The 24,019-nt window shown below is 34.7% G+C and overlaps 1 protein-coding gene and 1 pseudogene across 2 annotated transcripts in view; one reads left to right on the top strand and one right to left on the bottom strand.

The window, feature by feature from the left end:
- Positions 1-5,508: 5,508 nt before the first annotated feature.
- Positions 5,509-24,019, bottom strand: part of HADHB (hydroxyacyl-CoA dehydrogenase trifunctional multienzyme complex subunit beta) — a 28,262-nt gene continuing 9,751 nt past the window's right edge. Inside the window, exons 5-16 of one of the 2 annotated variants that reach the window (XM_006910294.3) lie at positions 21,894-21,938; positions 18,527-18,626; positions 15,610-15,697; positions 14,320-14,507; positions 13,829-14,009; positions 12,946-13,067; positions 10,530-10,609; positions 10,404-10,451; positions 9,633-9,720; positions 9,195-9,269; positions 8,603-8,767; positions 5,509-6,077 (exon numbers count right to left, since the gene is read on the bottom strand). In XM_006910294.3, the coding sequence (XP_006910356.1) occupies positions 6,042-6,077; positions 8,603-8,767; positions 9,195-9,269; positions 9,633-9,720; positions 10,404-10,451; positions 10,530-10,609; positions 12,946-13,067; positions 13,829-14,009; positions 14,320-14,507; positions 15,610-15,697; positions 18,527-18,626; positions 21,894-21,938 (1,216 nt within the window). In that variant the 3' untranslated portion in view covers positions 5,509-6,041. The remainder of the gene's footprint in view (positions 6,078-8,602; positions 8,768-9,194; positions 9,270-9,632; positions 9,721-10,403; positions 10,452-10,529; positions 10,610-12,945; positions 13,068-13,828; positions 14,010-14,319; positions 14,508-15,609; positions 15,698-18,526; positions 18,627-21,893; positions 21,939-24,019) is intronic. The other variant, XM_006910295.3, reaches the window with a different exon arrangement.
- LOC112478657 lies at positions 10,878-10,996 on the top strand (annotated as a pseudogene).

The raw sequence follows: 24,019 nt of genomic DNA, 5'->3' as shown, positions 1-24,019 counted from the left end.
GCAAAAGCTGTGAGTGAACCACACACACGGTCCGTGTTATTCCAAGGGAGTGTGTGCTTGAATTCACCAGCATGAGCCTTGGCCCAATGCCCTAAACCCTTCTCCACTTCCAGAGCTCAGCCCACAGGAAAGATAGGCTATGCGTCCATTAGTCACACTCATTTCTCTTGCAACCCACCTGTCCCCACCCTTAAACTATCCAAGCAAGAATAGTATGAAAAACTAGCTAAAGCCACCTAATAAACTCGCCTTGGCCGTAAAAATAATCCACCCTTTGGGCTGGAACAGGTATATCAAAGTTCAAAATAATTGCAAGTAAAACTGTCTTAACCACTTTTTAACTAATCGACAGTTCATGTTACAGATATATTTGATAAAAAAAATGGTTTTAACTATTCAGTGATTTCTTTTCTGATTATTTCTTCTCTACTTATGAAGAAAGGATGACTTAATTGACAAGAACTCTGGTCTTCCAAACATTGGAGATGAAGGGTGGAATTTTGTTTCTTTTCAAAGTTTAGGAAAAGGTGAAGTTAATGGGTCCCTCTTTCTTTAACCTTAAAAAAATCAATATAAAATTACATTTCATACACATACATGTGTATACAAAAAGTCATTGATATGCGCACATCTGTAAGAAAGCATTATAGAGAAAAGCATCACAGACTGCCATGAATTAAGGAGAAAAGGTGACAAACACATTTAAAAGTGACAGGCTCAAGCTCAGACTACATATAAAGATTTAAGAAAAGCCTCTAGAGAACACCAAGACTATGGTGTTCTAATTATGGAATTCACAAGAGATGATAGGAATCTGAAAAAAAAAAAAAAAAAACTAGATAAATGAAAAAATTCTGATAATTTTTAAAAGTGTTTGTGTTAATTATAAAATTTCTGGATATATTTATAAAATGGAACGGATATTTTCCGTTGAAATAAAAATGGTTATGCCATTGAAACATGTTGTTGAAAACATTTTTCTTAAACACTACACCTTCTTAATGGTTTGTGTGACTATTTTAATTGTGTATAACCCAGCCCAAATATTTCTCTAAATGGATTCAATCATTCTTTCAACTAGAAGATACCAACTCTCCAGGACAATTGCAATGTTTCTATGCCTTGGACTTGTTCCAAACCCCAGGGGAGGCAGGCAACCACTGAAACTGTGAAGGCTTTGCCTTGCTGGTTACCCTGACAACACAGTCAAGTCTCATTGTCATTATCATGTTATTAATATTTGCAGTCTTTATTTTTTTAATTATAAAATTATTTTTTGAATAATTCAAATAATATACTTTAGAAGCAGCGGACTCCTTTTCTGAGTATGCTTTATAGAAATATGTGTTCTCATTTTCCTTCTCAAATGATTGCATATACTCAATGCACACACTCTGCTGGTAAAAACACACTTTCAAATCAATAAATGAAATGACATTAAGCCTTTGTTCACTTGGCTCTCACCATAAAAAAGAAGTCTGGACAAGAAGGCTTCGGAGGTAATTATAATAAAGTGAGATTTAGCAGCAATTCCATTTCTAAAAAGATGGCTTAAAGAAATAAGTAGACAAGTGAATAAATGTATAAAAGATGTACATTCCATTGTGTCTATATGCTCAAAAAAGAGGCACTTGGTAAAACAAATTAGGATATATCCATACAGAAGAATGCTATATAGTCATTAAAAATGATATATAGCTACAGCTACTGATATGGAAAAATGTTTAGGCTATATAGCTAAGTAAAACAAAAGGGTCCCAAAACAGCATGATGCTAGGCAGTTTTGGTCCACCTGCGCTTACAAATAAAATGTGTGCACTGACAAGAAGTGATATCAAAATATTAACGGTGGGTATTTCTACTGATTTTTCATTTTCTTCTTATGCAATGATTTAAACTATAAATGTCATTTGAATTTTTTTTTACAATGAGCATGTATGTATATATTAGAAAACAATAAAATGACTTTGAAAAAGTTCTCCTGAACATTTTGCATATTTAAAAATAGGAATTTGACAAGCAAATAAACAAAATACCCTCTGGAATTTAAGTTTGTACAGAAGGGTGGACCACAGTGAACGTGGGCTCCGGAGGAAGCTTTGAACTCATTTGGAGTTCTGCTTTGGGAATCAAGTCTGTTTGATGCCTGATGGTCCTTTAAGTATGGAAGGGGAAAGGGCTCTTAGTTGAGCTCGTTGCAACTATAAACATTGCCAATATATCTAAATGCTTCTTCTCTTTCACAATGTATTTCTTTTCAGAATAGTATCTTTATTATTTTTGTCTTTCCATTCCCACATTTTCCCATTTCCCCTCAATGATCATATTGTAGCTGCCAGCCTCCGATAGACACACGGACCACCAGAAACCAGTGAGTTATAGGAAGCACACTGGGTCTGCCAGGGGTACGCAGACCCCAAATTAAGCAGCCCCGAAATGTAGAGGTACAAGGTTTTTAAGCCCTAAATCCCATTCCTCATTCTGTCTTAAACACAAACGTCTATTTTTCTCCTATTCACTACCTGTCAACCCACAGGTCAGGTGTGCAAGTGGGGGTACAGAAGCAGAAAGCTTATTGTTAGAATGTCATGTTCCCATGGGCGATAGCCAAGCAGTAATTTTCCAGCCAGCACATCCACAGCAGTTGAACCATTTTGCATTCCCACCAACAATGCACAATGGTTCCAATTTCTCCACATCCTCACCAACACTTATTTTCAGGGATTTTTAATGCTACTTCCAAAGTGTGAAATGGTATCTCATTAGTTTTGACTTGCATTTCCCTAACAATTAGTGATGTTGAACATCTTTTCATGCACTTAGTGGTCATTTGTATATCTTCTTTAGAGAAATGTCTATTTTAAAATTGAGTTGTTTTTCTGGTTGTTGAATTGTAGGAGTTCTTTATTCTGGATATTAACCCCATATATTGAATATATGATTTACAAATATTTCCTCCCATTCCAGAAGTTGCCTTTTCACTGCCCTCTGATGTAGTTTTTAATTTTGATTAAGTCCAATTTACATTTTTTTCTTTTGTTTTTTGGTGTCAAATCCAAGAAATCACTATCAAATCCAGTGCCATGTAGTTCTCCCCATTTTCTTCTAAGAGTTTTATAATTTTAGCTCTTACATTTAGGTCTTTGATCCATTTTGAATTAATTTTTATATGTGGTGAAAGGTAGGGGTCCGACTTCATTTTTTTCCATATAGATATACAATTTTCACAGAACTTGTTGAAAAGACTTGTTCTAACCCCCATTAAACAGTTTTGGCACTCTTATTGAAAATAATTTGACCACATGTGTGAGGGTTTAACTAAACTCCAGATTTTATTCAGGTATCACCAGCTTTTCCATTAATGTCCTCTTTTATTTTAGAATCCAACTCAGGATACATTACATTTAGGTGTCATGTCTCTTTAGCCTTCTCTGGTCTGTGACAGTTTCTCAGTATTTTCTTGTTTTTCATGACCTTGATAGTTCTGAGTACTGATCAAGTATTTTGTAGAATGTTCCTCAGTAGGAGTTTGTCTGCTGTTTTCTCATGATTCAACTGGCTATGAGTATTTTGAAAGAACACTCCTGAGGGGGAGGGGCCCTCTGATCACCTCACAAGAGGTGATATCCACATGATGGCACTGAGGATGTTAACCTTGGCCACTTAGTTTTTATTCTCCCTCTTTAATTCCTCCCCCACATTTTCAGCCCTGACCTATGGATGTTGCCGTTTCCCCCTTCAGAACTGGATCTCTGAAGGTGGGGCGTCTCCTCCCACATGCTCACATCATACATCCGGGGCCTGGTGCACCCGGGATATGGCCTGTGGCTCCACCTGGGGTGCGAACCCAGGACCCTCTGTGTGTAAAGCAGACGTGCTAACCACTACACTGTGGAGCCACCCTCCCTAAGTTGGTTAAGTTAGTGTTTGCCAGGTTTCTCTGCTGTGCAGATGACTTGTTTGCCCTTTTCATTCTCTATTCACTGGAGTTGAGTCCCTAAATTCGGCCCACACTCAAAGGTAGGGGGGCATGCTGCAACCTCTGGAGCAGAGTCTACCTACATTACTAGGAATTCTTCTTTAAGATTTATCTCTTTTCTCTTCCCTTAACTGTTTCAGAAAACATTTTTACCTCATTTGTAGGTATCCTAGAAATGTAGTTTTGCTTGTTTTTGAAACTTTCCTCGATCATTATTTACAGTATTTTGCTATTAAAGAGCAATGCTGTCAATACTCTTACACATAACTCCTGCTACTCATGGGCACGTTTCTTTAGGAAATATACCTAAGAGTGGAAATGCTGGGTTATAGACCATGTGTCATATTCAAACGTACAAGATAATACCAGACTTTTTCCAGTGTTTTATCAATCTGCATTCTTACTAGCAGTGTATAAAAGTTCCCACTGTTTCACATCCTCACCAACAGTTGGTATTCTTAGTCTTGCTCGTTTTTATCAGTCTAGTAGATATAAAACCTCATTACAATCTTAATTTGGTTTTTCTGGATTACTAATGAGCAACTTTTTATGTTTATTCTCCATTTGCATATTATTTTTTTTAAAAAACTGTTAATCTTTTGCCATTTTTCACTGAATTATCTTTCTTCCTATTTATAAGAATTCTTTATATATCCTGGATCCTTTCTAAGATATATCTCTATTATATATATCTTTGTAAGATATATAAACATACATACATGTCCTTTATAAGCTACATCCTTATCTTTGCCCCATTTGTGGTTTTTCACTCCATCATATAAAGAATGAGTTTTTACTTCAATATAGGCAAATTTATACATCTGTTTTTGATAGCACTTTAAATGTCTTGTTTAAGAAATCCCACCTCCCTCTCTCTCCCCAACCTCAGGTCCCAGTGGTATTTTTTTCTAAATTTTAAGGTTTTTTTTACTTTTTATATTTAACTTATCTAGAGTTGATTTTTGTGATATGTATGTAAATAGAATGGGTTTCAGTATTAAAAACTAACATTATGTTGAAAATACCAATGAAATCATGGGGAGATGATGCTGAAATTCTCAAGTGCCCTTTTAAGAGGTTAGCACCTATTCCCTTGCCCAATCTGTCCTTGAACTAGAGAATGATTCTGATTGCCAATAACTTTCATTAACTTAATAAGCAACATTCACATAGACGGCCACGATTTAGACTTTTGCTTCTTCAAAGCACTATAGCATACATGTTATTTAGTGCAGTTTGGTTGTCAAAAAACTGAAAGGATTTTTAGTATGTTAATTGAAATTTTTAAATTTCCTTATATTTCATTTAAATCCTGGCAAACAGAAGCACCTCTGAACAGTGAAATAAATTTATTTCAATCAAGCAGTGGGGGGAAAAAAGGTATTATTTTAAAGCAGAATCTTCTTTTTATGTTCCTAGCAGCCTCGTGGTTGACTAAAATGGTTAGAAGTTACAAATGAGGACTCAAAGGCAAAATTTGCCCCTAAGTCAAGAGAACCACCTTTTGCATCAAAAAATAAGGCATACAGTTCTCCAATATTTCTCCACTTTATTAAGAGTAACCAATGTGGTATTTATGTATCTAAATATTTACTGTAAGTTTTCAGTGACATTTAGATTCTGAATTATCTTTCCATAATTAACTTAATTTAGGCACACTGATTTGCATTTTATAAAAAACACTTAGCTTTAGGTCACAAATAGGACCAAGTATAATTTGCAAATATTACGGTGATGATTACAAATCTCAACTAACCTCTTTCTCAAACTGCAACCACTCATTTAGTCTTTAATGAAAATAGAGACCAAAAACAAATATTTAAATGTATCACTGTGTGAGATTCTGGCGATTAAGAAATCCCTGAAGAAGCAGTAAGCTGTGACTAATAGAATAGAAAGCTCAGACCACTGGCAAGGCTTAATTGCAAAGTATTTAACAGTATGCCACAAATTTTGTTTTCCTAAGAGGAGCCAGGAACTATAGATGTCATTTAGTAATGCATTGAAATGGCATTGCTAATTAGGAGCGCTGCACAGAAACTCCGGGTCATCTCTTCTTGATCTATTTTGGATAAGCTTCCACTATCATAGCATGGCCCTGTAAAGGAAAAATAAGTTCAATTAGAGCAACAAAAGGTGATGAATTCAGCCAACACAAAGGCAGTAGAGAACAATGGGAAAAGTACAGACTTTAGAGTTTGATCCTGGCTCTGCCATTCAAACACTCTGTGATCTTGGGAAAATTATTAGCCATTCTGAACTTCAATTTCCTCTATAAAATGGGGCTCATGGTGCTTACTTGTAGTGTTTTTGTGAGTTAAATTAGATAGCATACAATATATATACACCCATACATTTCTAAACAAACAGGTACACATGTATACATATATGCCTCGGAGTCTGTCTAGTAGAATCTGATTTTTAGTGGTTGTTCCATAAGTGGTTGCCATTAAAATAAGAAGCCACAGGGAGCTTTTTCAGCTGTACAAAAGTAAACATAAAACAGTGACCACTAACAACAGTAAATTTCTAGATGAGGCTTTGAAAGGTTAAGCTACTCATCCAAATCCACAAAGCTATTAAGTCACAGGGCCAGAATTTAAAACCAGGTCTAGATTCCAAAGCCACTGGCTCTTCTTCGCTATTCTACTCAGGTAAAGATGATCTGAGGGCTCACAAAGGTAAGAAAGTAGGAAACCCCTCTCCAGCACTATGCACAGTGCTCTCTGTACTAGTGATCTCCCCACCTGAAACAAACCATAGAAATTTATGATTTTGTGTGGCTAAATCCTATCTGAAAATCACAATCATTCTATCTTTTGGACTGCCATCAAACCAGTTAAAAGCCTAACTAATTTCCCTGCTTCTAGGTTCAATTAAATCCCCATACATATTTAAAAAGGAACTATTATTTATAAGGCACCAAGTTGAACACTGTAGCTACAAAGATTTGCTACATGGTTTATGACCCCAATCTAGTATATAACATATCTCAAAACAAACTGTTAGATACTTCACACAAGTTCAAGCAAACAAAAAAAGAACAGAAATGGGAAAGTTTGACTTCGAGTTATCCTAAAAGGGCCCATAATAAGGCAGAAATCTCCTTCTCCAGCTGTATTTAAAATACATTGGTTTCATGTTCCAAATCTTTTTGATTGCTCTAGATTAGTGATTCTCAATTGCAGGTATTTTGCCTCCCACTCTCCCCAGAGGACATTTGGTAATGTCTGGAGATTTTTGGTTGTCCCAGCTGTGTGTATATGGGAAGATGGGTGTTCCTACTGGAATCTAGTAGGTAGAAATCAGGTTAAATATCCTACAACCCAGAACACAACTCTCCACAACAAAGAATTATCTGGCCCAAAATGTTAATAGTGCCAAAGGTGAGAAACTCTGCTCTAGATCCACAATGATGGATTCTTCCTCTTGTCTAATCATGTTTGTATCACTCATTTGGCTCTTAATGAAACAAGTTTAATCTAGTGTCTAAGATGCATCATCTCTCTCCTCACTACAAGAAAGGTACTGGGTATTATTCTTTGTTCATCCACGAAGGCATCTAGTATTATGTTATTTATATACTATGTGCTAGATGAAAGATTAAGGAACAAACACTCAAAAACAAAGGACATTAATCTATCTGGACTATGCACTACACACAATGCTACGCACTAGCTGTTTTCTTTGTTTAAACGTGGTATAGAAATATGAAGAAAGGCTCCAGTCTTAGTTGAATATGGTTTTCTATAAAAAAGTTACACAGATTAAAAAATGCTTTTGATCATGAAGTCTAAAATGTTCCAACCTATAACTGACTCCTTGTTTCTTCAAAGTTTCTGAGGAAAAGCCACAAATAAAGCCTTTCAACTGTAACATGTTTATACTTTTACATATCTTGATTATTCTCTTGATCAGCAACAGAAAGTTACTGTAAACTGAAGGAAAATCAAATGTTTCCATGAGGGTTAAAAAAAAAGATTACAGCCAGCCTTTCTTTAGGATTTTATTCCCAGAATGAAATGCTACAGTAGGTAGGAAGTTGCTGTACCACAAGTAAAGCAAGCAGAAAAAAATCTGTAGAATGATATAATTTCCCCCAGCTAAATAGCAGTGAGAGGTAAGTTAATTCTCCAATTAAGGTATAGTTCATTTCTGAAGAAAGGCAGTTTATCTCTTGGAGAGAATTTATAGAGAAGTCTCATGGTGACTAGATAAATGAATAATATTTTATTATTAAAAAATATATCAAAATGTGAATAATAACTTACTGGTGAGGAGATTAAGGGTGATCTAATTTTTTTCTATATACTTTTTGTAATGTCTATAATTTCCATAATGAGTACAATACTACTTTTATAAACAAAAAAAGGTAAACATTATTTTAGGAAAAAAATTACTTGGATTTAAATAGCACCTTCCTTCCAAAGTAATATCGGAATTAAAATTGTACCCCGCTCTCCCCACAAAAATAGGCTGCTTTTTTGCCTGGTTGCTTGTCAGCAGAAATATTGCTCTAAGAATATTTCAAACTAAACTAAATCAAATAGTCTTGGATGAGCTTGTTTTGTTTCTAAGAAAATGACTTTCCTGTGAAGCTCCCACAAAGCTGCTGTGACATACCTGCCCTCCAGCGGCACAGGCAGCCACTAAAGCATACTGGCCTCCTTCCTTCCGTAATCTGTTGGCAGCTGTTATGACCAACCGGCAACCAGTGGCTGCAAATGGGTGTCCCAGGGACAGTGATCCACCCCAGTTGTTAAACTTCTCCAGAGGAGGTGGTCCAACCTGGCTCCCACAAAAAAAGATACAAATACAAAGATGAGTTTATTTGAGATAAGAATCGGGCCAGGCCCTTAGTAATAGGAAGTAACAAAGTGGGAGGGAAATAATAACTTAAGACACATCACAAATTATTTTACTGCAAAAGAAGAATCCTAGGTCAATTCTGAAAACCAAGGGTCTATTTAGTTTTCATATAACATCGGAATGGGAAGAAAAAAAGGAAACCTAAAATTTTGCTGTATTTTTTAAAGAATTTCCAGGAACTATTCTGCAACTAAGAAGCAAATACATGTAATGAAACACAAACTTCTTCATATGAGAAACTTTCCCCTTCATATTTTTACTAGCAGGTAACTAAGCTCCAAATATTAAAGTGTTTTTGGAAATCCATGCATATTTACCTTGGTTTTTCTACCCATGAAAAACTTACCTTGGTTTTTCTACCCATGCAGTTTTGTGCAAACCAATCAGAATCCATGGCTTTGAAATTAGCCAAAATCTGACCCTAGAAGGGAAAATAATTCAATAAGGACCTTGTTATTAATGTTTCCCGAGGCTTTCTTTTATGGATGTTTATCTAACGCCAAAGCTCAGCAAATCTTTAAATCTGTTTTCACTGAAAAATTTTTAAAGAAACAATTCGGTGTTTTTGAAGGGTCTCTAAGAGCCTCAAAAAGTATGTTTTTCAATGCGGTACACGTAGCGCTGGATTCTTTCTGGTTATGCCCCGCCAGCAGAGTCAGCACTTCAAATACAAAGCTCCACTTTTCATTTCATTCATGTTATAAACTACACCTTGCCCTCTCCCACAAATGTGCACATTTTTTATGATTATAGTTATTTAATATTTGTCTTTAAAATGACTTACTGAGAAAGCTTCATGAAATTCAAAAGCATCAATATCGTTCATTGTTAATCCTGCCTTTTCTAAAACTTTTGGAGTAGCATATGTTGGTCTGAAAAGAAAAAGTAATATGTTAAAATTTTACATTTTAACCTAAGAGCGCTTTCATATTCCCCAAAATGAATTCTATATAGCTATTAGAATGTCCTCTACTCGTTCACTGATTCTACTGTACAAATGTTAATTAAGCGTTGAGAAGACAATAGTGAACTGAATAGACATGGCCTCTGCCCTTATGCAGTTTATATTCTAGAGTCAGGGAAATAGATAATAAACACATAAACAATGAAAGAGTAAGACAAACAAATGAAGTGAAGAGCTAGGACAGAGACTTCAAAGGGCAAAGCAAAAGATATGGCATGGCTAGTTTGAAGGACATAATGGAGGCCAGTGAGGGTAAAGCCTTGTAAGGGAGGAGGCAGTCTAAAATGAAGAGGCTTTCATAAAACGCTATTCTGAATGTTGTACAGTAAGTAATATGAAAAAATGCTTATGATATCTTAATAAAAAAATAGAAAGTTATATATATAATTATTAGTAGAAATTATAGGAAAAGTAGAAAAGAATCCAAAACTATAAAATGATAAACCAACATAAAGGATTGTGATTATTTTTTAAAAATCCAACACACAAACCAATTATAAATTCAAGGCTCAATGTGCTTTAAAATCTGTGTAATAAATGTGGGTAACCAAATATTTCTGATTATAATCCAAGGATATATATGCTACCTACCCAAGTAAAAGTTGATCTTTTGGATCTTGAGACACATACAGAAACTCCCTAGGTAAAAAATAGAGGGGTTAGCTCCAGTATTAAAATAAAGAAACCAGAGGCAGTTTATTTAAACATTTATCTTACCTCAAATACGCCTTTGGCTTATAACCCATGGCCAGAGCTTTTTCCTCTGCCATAATCAGCATTGCAGATGCACCATCAGTCTGAAATGTTAACCAGAACAATAATGTTAAGTTCTTGAGCCTGTTGTAGGTATTTCCCCAGCCATCTTCTTCTATGTCTTGTTCCTCAATCTGCCAACTAATTATACTTATATGGTGAGTCTACACAGCAAAACCTTTTCAATTTATCTATCATTAAGTCACAATTCAAACACACACACACTACAGTGTTTGACTCATTTTTGGAGGATGTTCAAAAAGTAACATAATTACCAAATAGACAAATAGGTAACTTTAGAAATATAAATTCAGTTACAGCCATGCCACCCTGAACAAGCCCGATCCTATCTGATCTCGGAAGCTAAGCAGGGTTGGGCCTGGTTAGTACTTGGATGGAAAACCACTTAGGAAGACCAGGTGCTGTAGGTGTAAAAAATAAAAAATAAGGGATTGTAAACTGACAAGATCCTTGCAATCTGTAAGGTCACCAAGAGTTGACTCACCAAATAAATAAACAAACAAATAAATAAAATAAAACAAATTAGAAATATAAATTCATAATAAACTTAAACTAAAAGGTTGTTTTTTTGTTTTTGTTTTGTATTTGGTTTTGCTTTTGGCACAGAACATGAAGAATTTTATGAGTTAAAACAATTCGATTTACTTATTTTTTTTATCTTCTGGACTGTTTCTTAGCTGCTTCCTGCCAGTGTCTTCTAGGTGATTTTCTTCTACTTATAAATTCCATAGCAAGCAAATCAATGGGAGAAGAGACACAGGTAGGCAACTGAGAACATCAGAATCACAGTCTTCTTTCTTTGGACACATCCAATGTGCTCTTTCCTAGCTGATAATTGAGGAGTTGTGGGACAAAGAGGTACCACTGAAAGAGTCCTTTACCATGACTTCAAAAGAGCCGGAAAAAAAAAATCCAAAATTCTGAAGAAAAGGAAACTACTCTGTAGAGTTTGCAAAATCAAAACAATTTCTATCACATTATACCATTTTTTTATAACTCAGTAACCCTGAAGATACTTTGTAGGCACCACCAATAGGGTGGCCATAAAGTATGGAAATAACTGACTCTACATTACAAATGGTTTATGGACATTACATTAATATGTTCAAGGCGCCACTGTGTAAAATTGCAATGAATGTGGTGCATTTACACATTTCCAAAAACCCATGTATCTGTGTGTATTGCCTCTGATGATCTGCGTTTCTGGCGTCTGATAAATCTGCACCATCAGCATACTCCAGAAATAATCAAGGGAGTTTAGATCTGGCAAGGGTTTGGCCCATGTCACATGGCCCTATCATCCAATCTGTTTTTGGAAATGATCATCTAACCAGTTCTTCACCATCCAGGCTTAACGAGGTGGTGCATCATCCTGTTGGAACTACTCCAGGCACCCTTCCCCTAAACCAAGAGCAAGTATTAAATAGTCGCTTACCAAGGTCAAATATGTCACAAACATGTACCTATGTACCTATGTTTCATCCAGGTAGGGGAGTTATATTGTAAAAGAAATATTGACTAGATGGACTACATCCAGAATATTACACCCAAGGTGGTAGGAGAGGGGAAATCACATCTTACAAGCAGAAGCAGAATTAATAGGGACGTTTAATTGAGGAGGAGCCAAAAAAAAAAACAAAAAAACAAGGAAGGATATGAAGCTACCTGCAGATAAGTAAGATAAAAATAAGTATTTATTTATTCTCTGACAGGAGAATAATTTCAGGGTCAGTATAAAACAACATTTTCTAACACTCAGAGCTAAAAGAGTTATCTTATCACTCCTTCTGCTTACTTCCTACATCTTTTATGACTCCCCAGTTCATATCCTATGCTCCAACCAAGCTTTACTGCAAACAGGCCCTTGCTCTCATTCCTCTTCGATTTTGCATTTGCTATTCCTTTTGCCTAGAATGCTTTTTATACATTTCTTGAATTGGCTTGTACTCTTCCTCAATATTTGCTGCTCAAGTGTTAACTCTTCTGAGAAGCCTCTCTGATCCCCCGCCTCCCGCCCATCTAGGCATCTTCTCCAACAGCCTATGCTTACAGCCATCACAGTGCTTTCTCCCGATATTACAATCATCTGTTCTTTTTATCTCTAGTGCCTAGGATAGACAATCAGTTTTTTGACTGATTAAGTATCTGAAGAGAACAGCCTTTTGTATCTGAATGGTGGCTGGATCAGGTGATTTCTAAGGCCTTAAAAACTTGATTCTTCTTTAACATTATCTTTATAATGAATAACTATTTTTTAAAGCTTCTATTCATAACACAAACAGACCTACTTTAGGCTTTTCTATTAAGAGTACACAAATATAAAAATCACTAGTAAACACATATAGCACACATCAGTTACCAGGAAAGAAGAATTTGCAGCTGTCACTGTGCCATAGGGCTTGATGAATGCAGGTTTTAGTTTGGCCATCTGCTCCAGGGTGGAAGGACGAATGCCATTATCTTTGGTAACTGTGTCTTTTCCTATAAAAAATATGAACTTTTTAACTCTAAGGAACTATAAGCATTATATCATCTCTAGAGAAATATGCTTTAAAAATTACAAGAACAAATGAAATGTAAACCATACCTATTGGCTAAAAAGGAAGTCTTTTATTGTTATCAAGATATTATCAAATTTTAAACTAAGCTCTTAAGACATCTGGAAAAAAATCTGATTTAACAAAAAAAGGACACCTTATTTTAAGATACTCATTCACATTTGGCTATTCCATACAGAAATCATATGAATGAAGAATTTAAAAAACAGGCACCTACGTAAGAACTAAAATATATCAGAAAGATGTAAAAGGACTCTTACGAAAACTTCTCTCTTCACAGGATGTAAAATACAGCATATAGAATACAGTCAATAATATTAATAACTATGTACAGTGCCAGGTGGGTATTAGACTTATCAGGGAAATCACTTCAGAAATTATATAAATGTTTAGTCACTATGCTGTACACCTGGAATTGGCATAAAATAATTCTGAATGTCAACTCTAATTGAAAAATAAAATAAATGAATTTAAAAAAACTTCTCTCTTTAAAATGTTTACCTATTGTTACAACATAAATTAAAACGTGAGTCCATGTTTAACAATAAAGGCTGAGTATTTTGGAAACAAAGCCAACATGTTCACAAAAAGTCATCTGGGGTTCTTGGAGTTTCAGGAGAAGTTCAGATATCTCAAACAAATATCAGGAAGCAGTCCCCTTTCAAAGGGAGTAAACCGTTTTACCTGGTACTTTGAAGGGTACAACATCAGAAAGGAGTCCTTCATCCTGTGCCTTCTTAGCCAGGCTGTGTGAGCGCAGTGCATACTCGTCCTGTTCCAGTCGAGACACAGAAAAGGCAGCAGCCAGTCGGTCAGCAGAGTGGCCCATGGTCTCATTGGTGGAGAACTCAGACACCGAAATGAGCTGGGAAAGGAGACATACAGAATAAGGGACATTGTTAACAGGTGTAACATCACACCTAGGGTTATTTGGGAAAGTTAAAATCTACGATCAGTCAAGACCAAGACAAGGGAAGCTATATATAAGCAGGGCATCTCTAAAGAGAGCTTACAAATTCAAATTTTCTAACCACTATCTTTTTTTTTTTTCAACTTGGCCAAATAATTAACTCTCAGAGCATAACTGAAATTATGCTGTCTTACCTAACTCTAAAATCTCTGCAGTAGGCTGCTTTGGGAACACAAGTCTTTATGTAAGAATTCACGAATCTTACCTCAGGTATTAGGAAATCCAATCTGAACTTAGAAATTAAAGATAGTCGCTGACCCAGAGTCTTGGCCTTATTGAGATCAAGCATCATTCTCCTCATTTTCCTTGAATGACGAATAGGGATATCGGACATTAACTCTACGCCACCTGCCACAATCACATCAGAATGGCCAGCAGCAATCAAGCCAACACCTACAGGGCACAGGGCATATATACATGAATATCTTTTGAAGAAATTAACAGACAATTGGTTAAATTTAAGCTTGATTTAATAGTTGTGTTAGTTATCAGCATTGTACAACATCTATAATTAAGGTTTTTATCTTTTCAGAGGGATTAAGATAATTTTTAAATGACTAAAAATACATTCAATGCACTAAAGAAAAACAAGTTTCATTCAGGCCATATGGACATCAACCTCTGGAAATATCCACTGGACCAACTCTCAAACAAATCATATTCTAAACCAGAATTTTTAGCATGTTTTATATGCTCTCAACTTTAGTTTTCATATATTTTTACTGTAAAGGGAATTTCAATTTCTACTACATGCCAAAGAAATTCTGGCTTTTGCGATGTAAGGCAGCCCCGGTCCTCCTTTACGGCCATTGGTTTTTGTAGCTCTAACTGCAAGTAGTCACACGCTACTTAGAGTGGTGAATTGCCACAATCACTGCCTCTGGCTTCACTCTGCCACCCATGGGTAGACTGCCCAACCTGGCCTGAATGTTACTAAGAGAATACATGGTTACTATACCTTTCGGATTTCCTGGGTTTTTTTCACAATAAGGGGTGGTGCTACAAAATATCCCACAATTTTGCTAGTTTATTAGGAGAATTTGTAACTAATTATAAAGAATGCCTAGATGCCAAGAGAAAGTAGAAGAAAGAGCTGTACCATCTAAAAGCAGTGATTTATCACTATGGTGATGGTGGAGGGAGGAATGCCACAATCTCTGGGGGAGAGTATCATATTAGAACCACCTAACTTTAAAACTTAGCAGGTTATAAACTACTCATGCCTCAAATTCAGAAGCACCCTTCTAGAAGAAACACACTCCTCCAGTAATCCCTGCTGTAGTCATCCACATAACTGATGGAGAAACTACATGATCGTTGTGTCCCTCAGGCATGGAGTAAGAAAAAAGTTGAGACCTACTGTCAAAAATCGAAAATTTTAAGTGTTACCTTATTTTTTAAAAAACACAAATTCAGAGACCTGTGCTTATCGTTTACTTCTGTTAAAAGACAAAAGAGAATTACCATGTACCTTCTGCTTTTTAGAAGAACATACCTGTGGTTATGGCTTGATTGGAAGAGATGCAAGCCATGGTGACAGTGTGAGCAGGAGTCTTGTCGGAGAAGCCAGCTCCGAGGGAAGCCTTCCGGAAACAGTGAATGAAATGATCATGCTACAAGTAAATGATGCTTTGGGCACTACTTCTTTGTGTGGTGAATCAGGAAAGGGTTGAAGTTTAATATTCTACAGAGTAATATTTAAAATAAAATCAAGCCCATCACAGAAATGGTTTACTCCTTTTTCCTCTAGCCATTAATTAACAAGCACTCTGCAAAATTCTTGGTAGCCAGTTTCTTGTATGGTACACGGGCTACAGCATTCTTCTATCTCATCTTATTTCTTAGCAATGCTTTACTCAGAGCCTTAAGGATATCAATATATAATTTGATTTTAATGTGTTTAAATTTTCAAATAAACTAAAGTACACTTGTTAAATATAGTTGATGAAATGATGAAATATGTCTATATAGGGTGGGGTCCTCATGATCTGTGTTCTTGCAGTTAAAAAGCTTAGTAGCAAAAGTCTCAAACATGAAAATAATTTCTAAAGAACTGACCACTCACAAACAGAGTTCCCACTCAGGTCCCTGCCCACTTAATGTTTGTCTCTCCGCTCACTGCCAGTCACTCTCCCACTGACTGTCTGATACTTTAGACAGCACTTTGTAGATCCAATATAAAGTCAAACAGGAAAACTTGCCAAATATGTAGGAGTTCAAGTGTACGAAAGAAACTTTAAAAAATTGCCTGAGCCACTGACAAATAAAGATTTGACCAATTAACAACTGGAAAAGAGAAAACTGGCCAGGATGATGACACAATAGGTGCTTCAAAAGAACAATCTGGGGGGCCTTGAGAAAAACTGAGACACTCTGTTAATCTTGCAAAAATGGCCTCTATTATAATGCCCCAGTAAAGTTAAATATGAAATGAGAATATCTATTATTTTACTATATCACTAAATTAGGCTGCAAATAAACTAATCAATGCCCGATTCCATTGTTTGTGTAAAAATTAATGCATAGGTGCAACAATAAAATGCTTATTTTTATAATATTAAGGTTTCACTGTAAAAATAACGCACTCGACTCCCCACTGTTTACTATGAAATTCTGGTTTCCATTAAGGAAATTTATTTTTAGCGGCCTCTTTCTGAAACTATTTAATTATCCTCAGAATACAAGATCTCCTATAATTTGGTAAATATGTTTTCAAAGTCTAAAGAGGTTCACTGTTTCTTAACTGATTTTTACCTTTATACTTACACTATCTCTATACTACTTACCATAATCCATAAAAATATCAATGTGTTACAGCAACGTACATGCAATATGACCTTATTCTGGTCTTTCTAGGTGGGCTTGATGCTAAGTGCCCAACCCACTTTGCTGAAAACTACCCCCTGCCAACTGCACATCAGCCTCTCCATGTAAACCAATCCAAAAGGAAGAGACAGGCAAGTCTTCAGTGGGCAGGGGAAAGCTCCCCAGTGGGGCAAGTGTAAAGGACACTTAGGTCGTGTTAGCTATTCCTTTCTAGCATGTGTTATACCCTTGACCCTAAATGATTTTCAGGACTGATGGAGCCTTAAATAGAAGTGGTTGCCGACAAGCCTTGTCCACATGCTTTTTCTATTTAAAGTCTGAATAGCTTTGAGCAAGCGTAGGCTATAGATAGAACAGTAAGGAAAAGGGGAAAGGTGCTTTTTAGTTAAGTTGGATAGCAGGGAAACATGCTTCAGTAAAGTCAGGTTCATGGGAACTCGGCACTAGAAGCTTTTTAGGATTTCGTATTAATTTTGTTAATATAAACCACAGTTCCTAAAGAAATTCTCTAGTGGGAAGTTATGTTAGCTTTTAGGTCAAAGGGCTGACAATACTGCAGCCCACAAAAATCAACTATGTTGTCATATTCAATACATTTAAAAAAGTGAACATCTAGAAAATAATGTAAAAATGAGAGGAGGGGGAAAAACCCTCTTCTTAATTCTTTCCTGACTCTCTGACAACATAGTTGATTTTTGTGGGCTGCAGTAATGTCAGGCCTTTGACAGTTATATTTACTGACAGTTAAAAACGTAGGGCAGAACAAATACTTCTGTTCTTCTCAATTTCCCTTCTCTTGGCTGACAGTAATAAGGTTATTGCCTTTTCAACTATAATGAACACAATAATACAGCAGGCAGAGAAAAATAAAAAGAAAATGCTGAGCATACTGAAATGTGCTTTGGAGCCAACTTATCCAAATAATCACTTTCAAATTCAAACAAAGCTCAGAAGATGTGTTTGGACTATTCAACATGATATGCCTGTAGGATGTGTCACATAAATTTCAAAGGCTCTTATTATCTTGGTTACCCAATAAACACTACATGGAGTTATGCCAACTAGGGTAAAAGTAAACTCTTACGAAATAGTTTTTTAAAAAAATCTGAAATAGTTTTTAAAAAAAATCTGTCATTTAGTGAATAGGAACAAATGAATAAGCAAGGCTGCACCCAACAAAAACCATGTTATGAAATAAGCTCTTCGCAAAATGTTGAAATTTGAAGTTAATTAGAAGTTAAGCTCTAACGTTACTAAAAGTCACATCAGCCACCCTCTGCCACAAACTCTATTTTCCTAACAAAAGAGATAGACAAATTAACATTTCTCACACCAGCTCAAATAACTGATTTGATTTTTGTACAGTATAAAGATATACTAGCAGAATATAGTGTACATCATTTGATTTATAGTACAATTCTTTTAAATATTAAATAACATTATTCAAGTTATAAAAATCTCATTATAAGTCAAATATAACTTCACTTAATGGATTTTAATAGCTTTCAAAGACTAAATTCTATTAGTTGAAATTCAAATGGTCTCCTAACAATCTCTTTAAGCAATATAAAGTTCGTTTTACTCACTTCTCTAGCCACATTGCTTGTTTTCACTTCTTGTATAACTGTGCCATAGACAATATAATCAATAACTTCCTTTGGGACACTGGTCCGATGTAACAAACCCCTGAGAACATAAGTTCAAAGCAAAGAAACGTTTCATACATCAAGGTAGTGCCACGGATCACCACCTAAAACACCGCGCTTCTTTAAAAAGATTGAGTCTAAAATTAATAGCAGACTGTAACTTTTCCTTAATTTGACAAGCATGTGGCACCTTATCAAAGAAGAAATGAGTGATTTAAAAAGTCAACATGTATTGTTCAATTGGCAATGAGAAGCTATATAGAAAGAATAAATAATTTGGAATACAATAAAACAGGTAAGTAAACATAGTGATGTTAGTGGGAACCAAGTTTTCGTTGAAAAGAGAAAAAGACAAATATAAAAATGAAAGAGGTAAAGTAAAATCCCAGAGATGTTAAATTTAAATTCGAAATATCAGTATAAATATAAGATTAGGTAATATACATATTTTCCTAGTTCTTCCCACTGATAGAAACTAGGAGCAATAACATTCCAGCAGAAATGAGTACACCCTGAACTCAGACTTGGTTTCTAAATGGCATTCTCCATTAAAGAAATCAGAGCTTTTTAAAAAATGAGATCAGGTTTAATGCAGGGAAAGTAAAAAGTGAACCTCACTGATCTATTCTGTGCTGAAAATAAGAAAGTACTCAAATACTAATGGGACCATATCAAAAACAGGAACACAGGTGTACACATTTGTCAAAACTCATCAAACTATATACTTTAAATCTGTTCGTTTTATTGTGTGCAAATTATACTTCAAAAAAATAATAATAAAAAACAAAAAGGACATAAGAGCCAACTAGGAGCTCCCACAGATAAAATGTAGGATAATCTGAGCTTCCATAAAGAATGATGACTAAGCCTGACTATAACATAAGAAATAAACAGTATGGGAGGTGAACACACAATGTAAATATATATACGCCTTACTGTTAAAATGTACAGCTAAAACTTATTGAGTTTCGTTAACCTAGGTCACCATAAAAAAAATGTTAAGATACTTATATGTATAGTATTCTTATTTTGGATTTGATGTATTCCATTTGAATAATACTAGAAACTGAAAATGACTCAATATTTTTTTCTAAAAGTTAGCAAAACATCAACCTGTTCAAGAGGTTAATAAAAATGTTAAGTATATTTGCCTCTTTTTTATATATAAAAAATAAAAATTTTGAATGTTTTTATAGAAAATGCATTTTTACAATATAACAATCCTTAAAAATGAACATAAATGTGGCATTACATATGCAAAGTTTAATAATCAATGTTGATACATTTCCATTTTAAATAAATACTAAAGGTATGTCTACACTGCTAGCATGTTTGGAAAAGTTAAACAACTGTCTTTAACAAAAATTTTGGTAAATTGTGTAAAAAAATAAAATAAAAATTTATTTAAAAAATTCCTCATCATTAAAAAAAAAAGGAAAACTGCTTTTTTTTTTTTTTGAAAACTGTTCTTTATAGAAAAATATCAGCCAGTAAAAGTAGGAGGAATAACAGAATTAGACAAATCTGTAAATGCCAATGTAAAAACTGATTCAAGCAAAAATTATCAATGTGTACTAAAACTATTTGGTGAAAGGTTGTTGAGGAAAAAGACATTCACATGGTGCTAAGATATCACTTTAATGATTACATAATAATTGCAAAGGGAAAAATGTACTTTTATAATCCAGATCTGTCAGTCTGACCACCACTATGACCAAGTGGTTAGATTCAGCATCACACATCATGTGCCTCTTGATATGATACAATACTCACATACTTTAGCCATGAAGCATTCTTAACACAAATGTTTAACCAGAATACAACCAAGCCTCTAGATCTAACTTCCAGTTTACAGGAAATTCATAGAGGAAAGTTAAATATCACCATGAGGCAACATACAGAATGTGGGACATTTATAGAACAGCTGGGCTGGATTTTACAAAAAGTCACTTTTATGGGGTGGGGGTGGGTGAGGGTGGAGGCAAAAAGAAATGTTCTAAATTAAAAGAGACCGAAGAGACATATCCATTTGTAATATGAACCTTGACTGGGTCCTAGTTTGAAAAAAAAAAAACAAAACAAAACTATAAAAAGATAAGACATTCTTGACTATGAACTAGATATTAAAAGTTATCACAGAATCATTATTATCTTAGCTATGGTAATGGTATTAAGGATAGCAGAGAAGTTCCTTATTTTTAGGAGATAAATGCTGAAATATTTAGGGGTGAAGTATGTAGGGTTGAACCATATAGATATAGCAAATATGGCAAAATAGTAACAATTATTAAATCAAGGTAGAAAGGTATTTAAGTATTCACTTAAATTCTTTCAATTTTATTGTACATTTGACATTTTTTAGAATAAAAAGTTAAAAAATTTACAAATCTCCAGCCTGAGACCATAATCAGAAATGACATCAAAAACAGAAAAAGAAGTTGGCTTTGAGGGAAAGATAATTTTTATTTTGATATGTTGAGCTTGAGATGTCAAAGAAAATAGGTCAAATTTAGAGATTTAGGAGTCATCTACATAAAAAAATAAAGATTAAGTAGATGAGATTTTAAAGAAAAAACGTGCACAGAGGAATGCAAAACTCTAAGGACTGAAAGTTGCAAAATACCTTTAAAGAAAGAGAAAGAACTCCAGTTTTCTATTTTTTTATTTTTATTTTGTTTTAAGCGGAGAAGAATCAGTCAGGAGATGGAAGGGAAATCATAAAGGCATGATATTAAGAAGTCAAAAAAAGACAATTTCAAGAACGCTGGCAGTGTCAAATGCTATAGAATATAAAGAGATTGGGGCCTGAGAAAAGGTTGGTGTATTTAGTGATCCCCAAGTCATTACTATTAAAATAAGTTTCCAAAGTACAGCCACCAGTTACTGTAAAGCAATAGGAATGGAAACAATTATGAGATTAAGTACAATAAATGGAATAGTAAGAAAAGAGAAGCAAGTGCTACTTCATTCATTCTTAAAGTCTGGCAGAAAGAAGAAATAGAACAGGTGGGCAGAAAGGTCAACTGAAAGGCTTTTTTCAAATTAGGAAAGACCTGTGGCTGGCTGAAGACACAAAGGCAAAGCATCAATAGAAAATGAATGAGATGATGCCTTACATCCACAAGATGCTTGAATCTGTGTAGCACATATAGCTAAAATCAAGAATAAATGAACCTTGTAAAAGCCAAATAAGTATTTTCTTACCACGTAAAAGTTAATATATCCCAGATATGGATATTCTACTAAACATGCTATTTCAAGTGTAAAAACTGGAGAAAAGTGCTTTAATGAAACTGCATTTACTTACGAAAGTGCTGCTCTAGCCAAATCATGTGCCATCAGGTCTTTATATCTGGGGAAAGAAAATTGATCATTTAAACCCAAAACCTATTAGCTTTCCTAAAAAAAACTTTTTGCATTCTATTTGAAATACCTAGAGGGATTATCTAATATATGCTGCTACTAATTCATTTAACTTTACTATCTAAGGTAGTCCATCATTTCAGATGAAGAAATAGTGCAACTTTTGCTATTTGTCATCCTTAAAAGTCTGGCAAGCTTTAACTCAGACTTAGTTGGTTAAGAATCAAGCAAAACTTTGCCCAGTATCAAACTGTTCAGCATGACACTAAAGATTCCCTAAAACTAAACCCCACCTTCTGAGTTCTCCTTCAAAAAAACACCACCAACAACCACTAACGAACCACTACGGTGTTCCAATGTTTTTTTTTTTTTTTACTTTCCTCATTCCTTCAATATTTATTAATTTATGTACATTAAAAAAATTTATTTTGCAATGCCTAAAAGGACATGAAGGTCTTTAAGAAACTTTCTTTTGAAGTAATTTGAGATTTACAGAAGAACTGGAAATATAGAACAGCATTCCTGTATACCCTTTACTCTGCTTCCTCGAATGCTAATATCTTATGTAATCAGGAACTTGTCAAAACTAAGAAATTAACATTGGCATAGTACATTCACTAAGCTACTAACTTTATCTCGGTCTCACCAGTTTTTCCACTAATACTTTTTACGGTTCTGTTCCAGAATCTAATACATGCATTTTGTTGTCATTGCCTCCTTCACTTTCTCTGATCTGTGACAGTTCCTTAATCTTTCCATAACTTTCATGACCTTGACACTTAACTACTAGGATTATGGATTTGGTGAAAGAGTATCAGAGAGGTAAAGTGCTCTTCCCATTGCTTCATATCAGGGTGTACATAATATCAACATGACTTATTACTGGTGATGTTAACTTGATCATTTGACTAAAGTAGTCTCTGCCAGTTTTCTCTACTATTTTTCTCTTTCTTAACTCAACTTGTTAGAAGTGAGTCACTAGTCAGGCCCTCACTCAAGGAAAGGAGAATTAAGCTTCATTTCCTAGAGAAAGAAGTAACAAAGAATTTGTGGACATATGTTAAAATCATCACAGTAATTAATAAATATTTTGGGGAAGAGAAGTAGAGGCTATCTAATATCTTGTTTCTTAACATTTATTGCTCACTAATTTTAGCATTCATTCATAGATCTTGCTTGCAGCAATTATTACTGTGGTATTCCAACAGGCGGTTTATTTATTTCTCATTCCTTCTATATTTATTAGTTGAAATTCTTCTGTAAGGAATGTTTGTCTTTTCCTCTCATTGATTTATTCAATCATTTATATTAGATTGAACTCATGGATATTTATTTTATCCTTTGGATTAGAAGGCAATACTATCACAATTTATTTTATTAATCAAATTCTTCTAGCTTTGGTAATTTGAAGCTATTTCAGGCTTGTCTTGTGTCCTTCTGGCATGCATCCATCTTGCGTCCATCTTTTTTTTTTCTTTTTCAAGCACTTCTTTACTTTCTGGCACAATAAGATACTCTAGGCTTATCTTGTATTTTCTCTGGCCCAGAACTAGTCATTATTCTAGGGAGCCCTTTTTAGGGATCCTTTTACTGAAAACCGAGATTTAGGTGTAAACTCTATTTAAATATCACAAATAAATTCCATTTATTTTTAATTCTAAGATTTAATCACTGGGTTGAATAAAAAGATTCATTCTTTAAGTTCCTAAAAATTAAGACATTAAAATCCAAAAATGTGTTTATTTTCACTGTGAATCACAGAAGTACCAGTAGTTTTCCAATTTTTTCCAGTTCTCTCAAACTTAAAACTAGTTCCTTCAAATTTAGAACAGAATAATTTGGGGAAAAGTTGTGTGTCGATTTTTAAACTATAAATTATAATTTTACAATCTTTATTCTCGTATTCCTATATACCCCTCTCTACCAGGGTGACTGACAACTTCCACATCCCACTGCTGGAGTCTATTCCTAGGAGTGTTTCCCACATGCTCTCCATCTCTAAGAAGAACTCGGTTTTCCAAAAATCACTCAGGTTGAAAGAAAAGTTTCTTTAAATTGAAAAGAAAAGGA

Source organism: Pteropus alecto, unplaced genomic scaffold (genome assembly GCF_000325575.1).
Source record: "Pteropus alecto unplaced genomic scaffold, ASM32557v1 scaffold61, whole genome shotgun sequence".
NCBI classification, from domain to species: domain Eukaryota; kingdom Metazoa; phylum Chordata; class Mammalia; order Chiroptera; family Pteropodidae; genus Pteropus; species Pteropus alecto.
The sequence above is the reverse complement of the archived record's forward strand: the minus strand, read 5'-3'. Positions and strand labels throughout refer to the sequence as shown.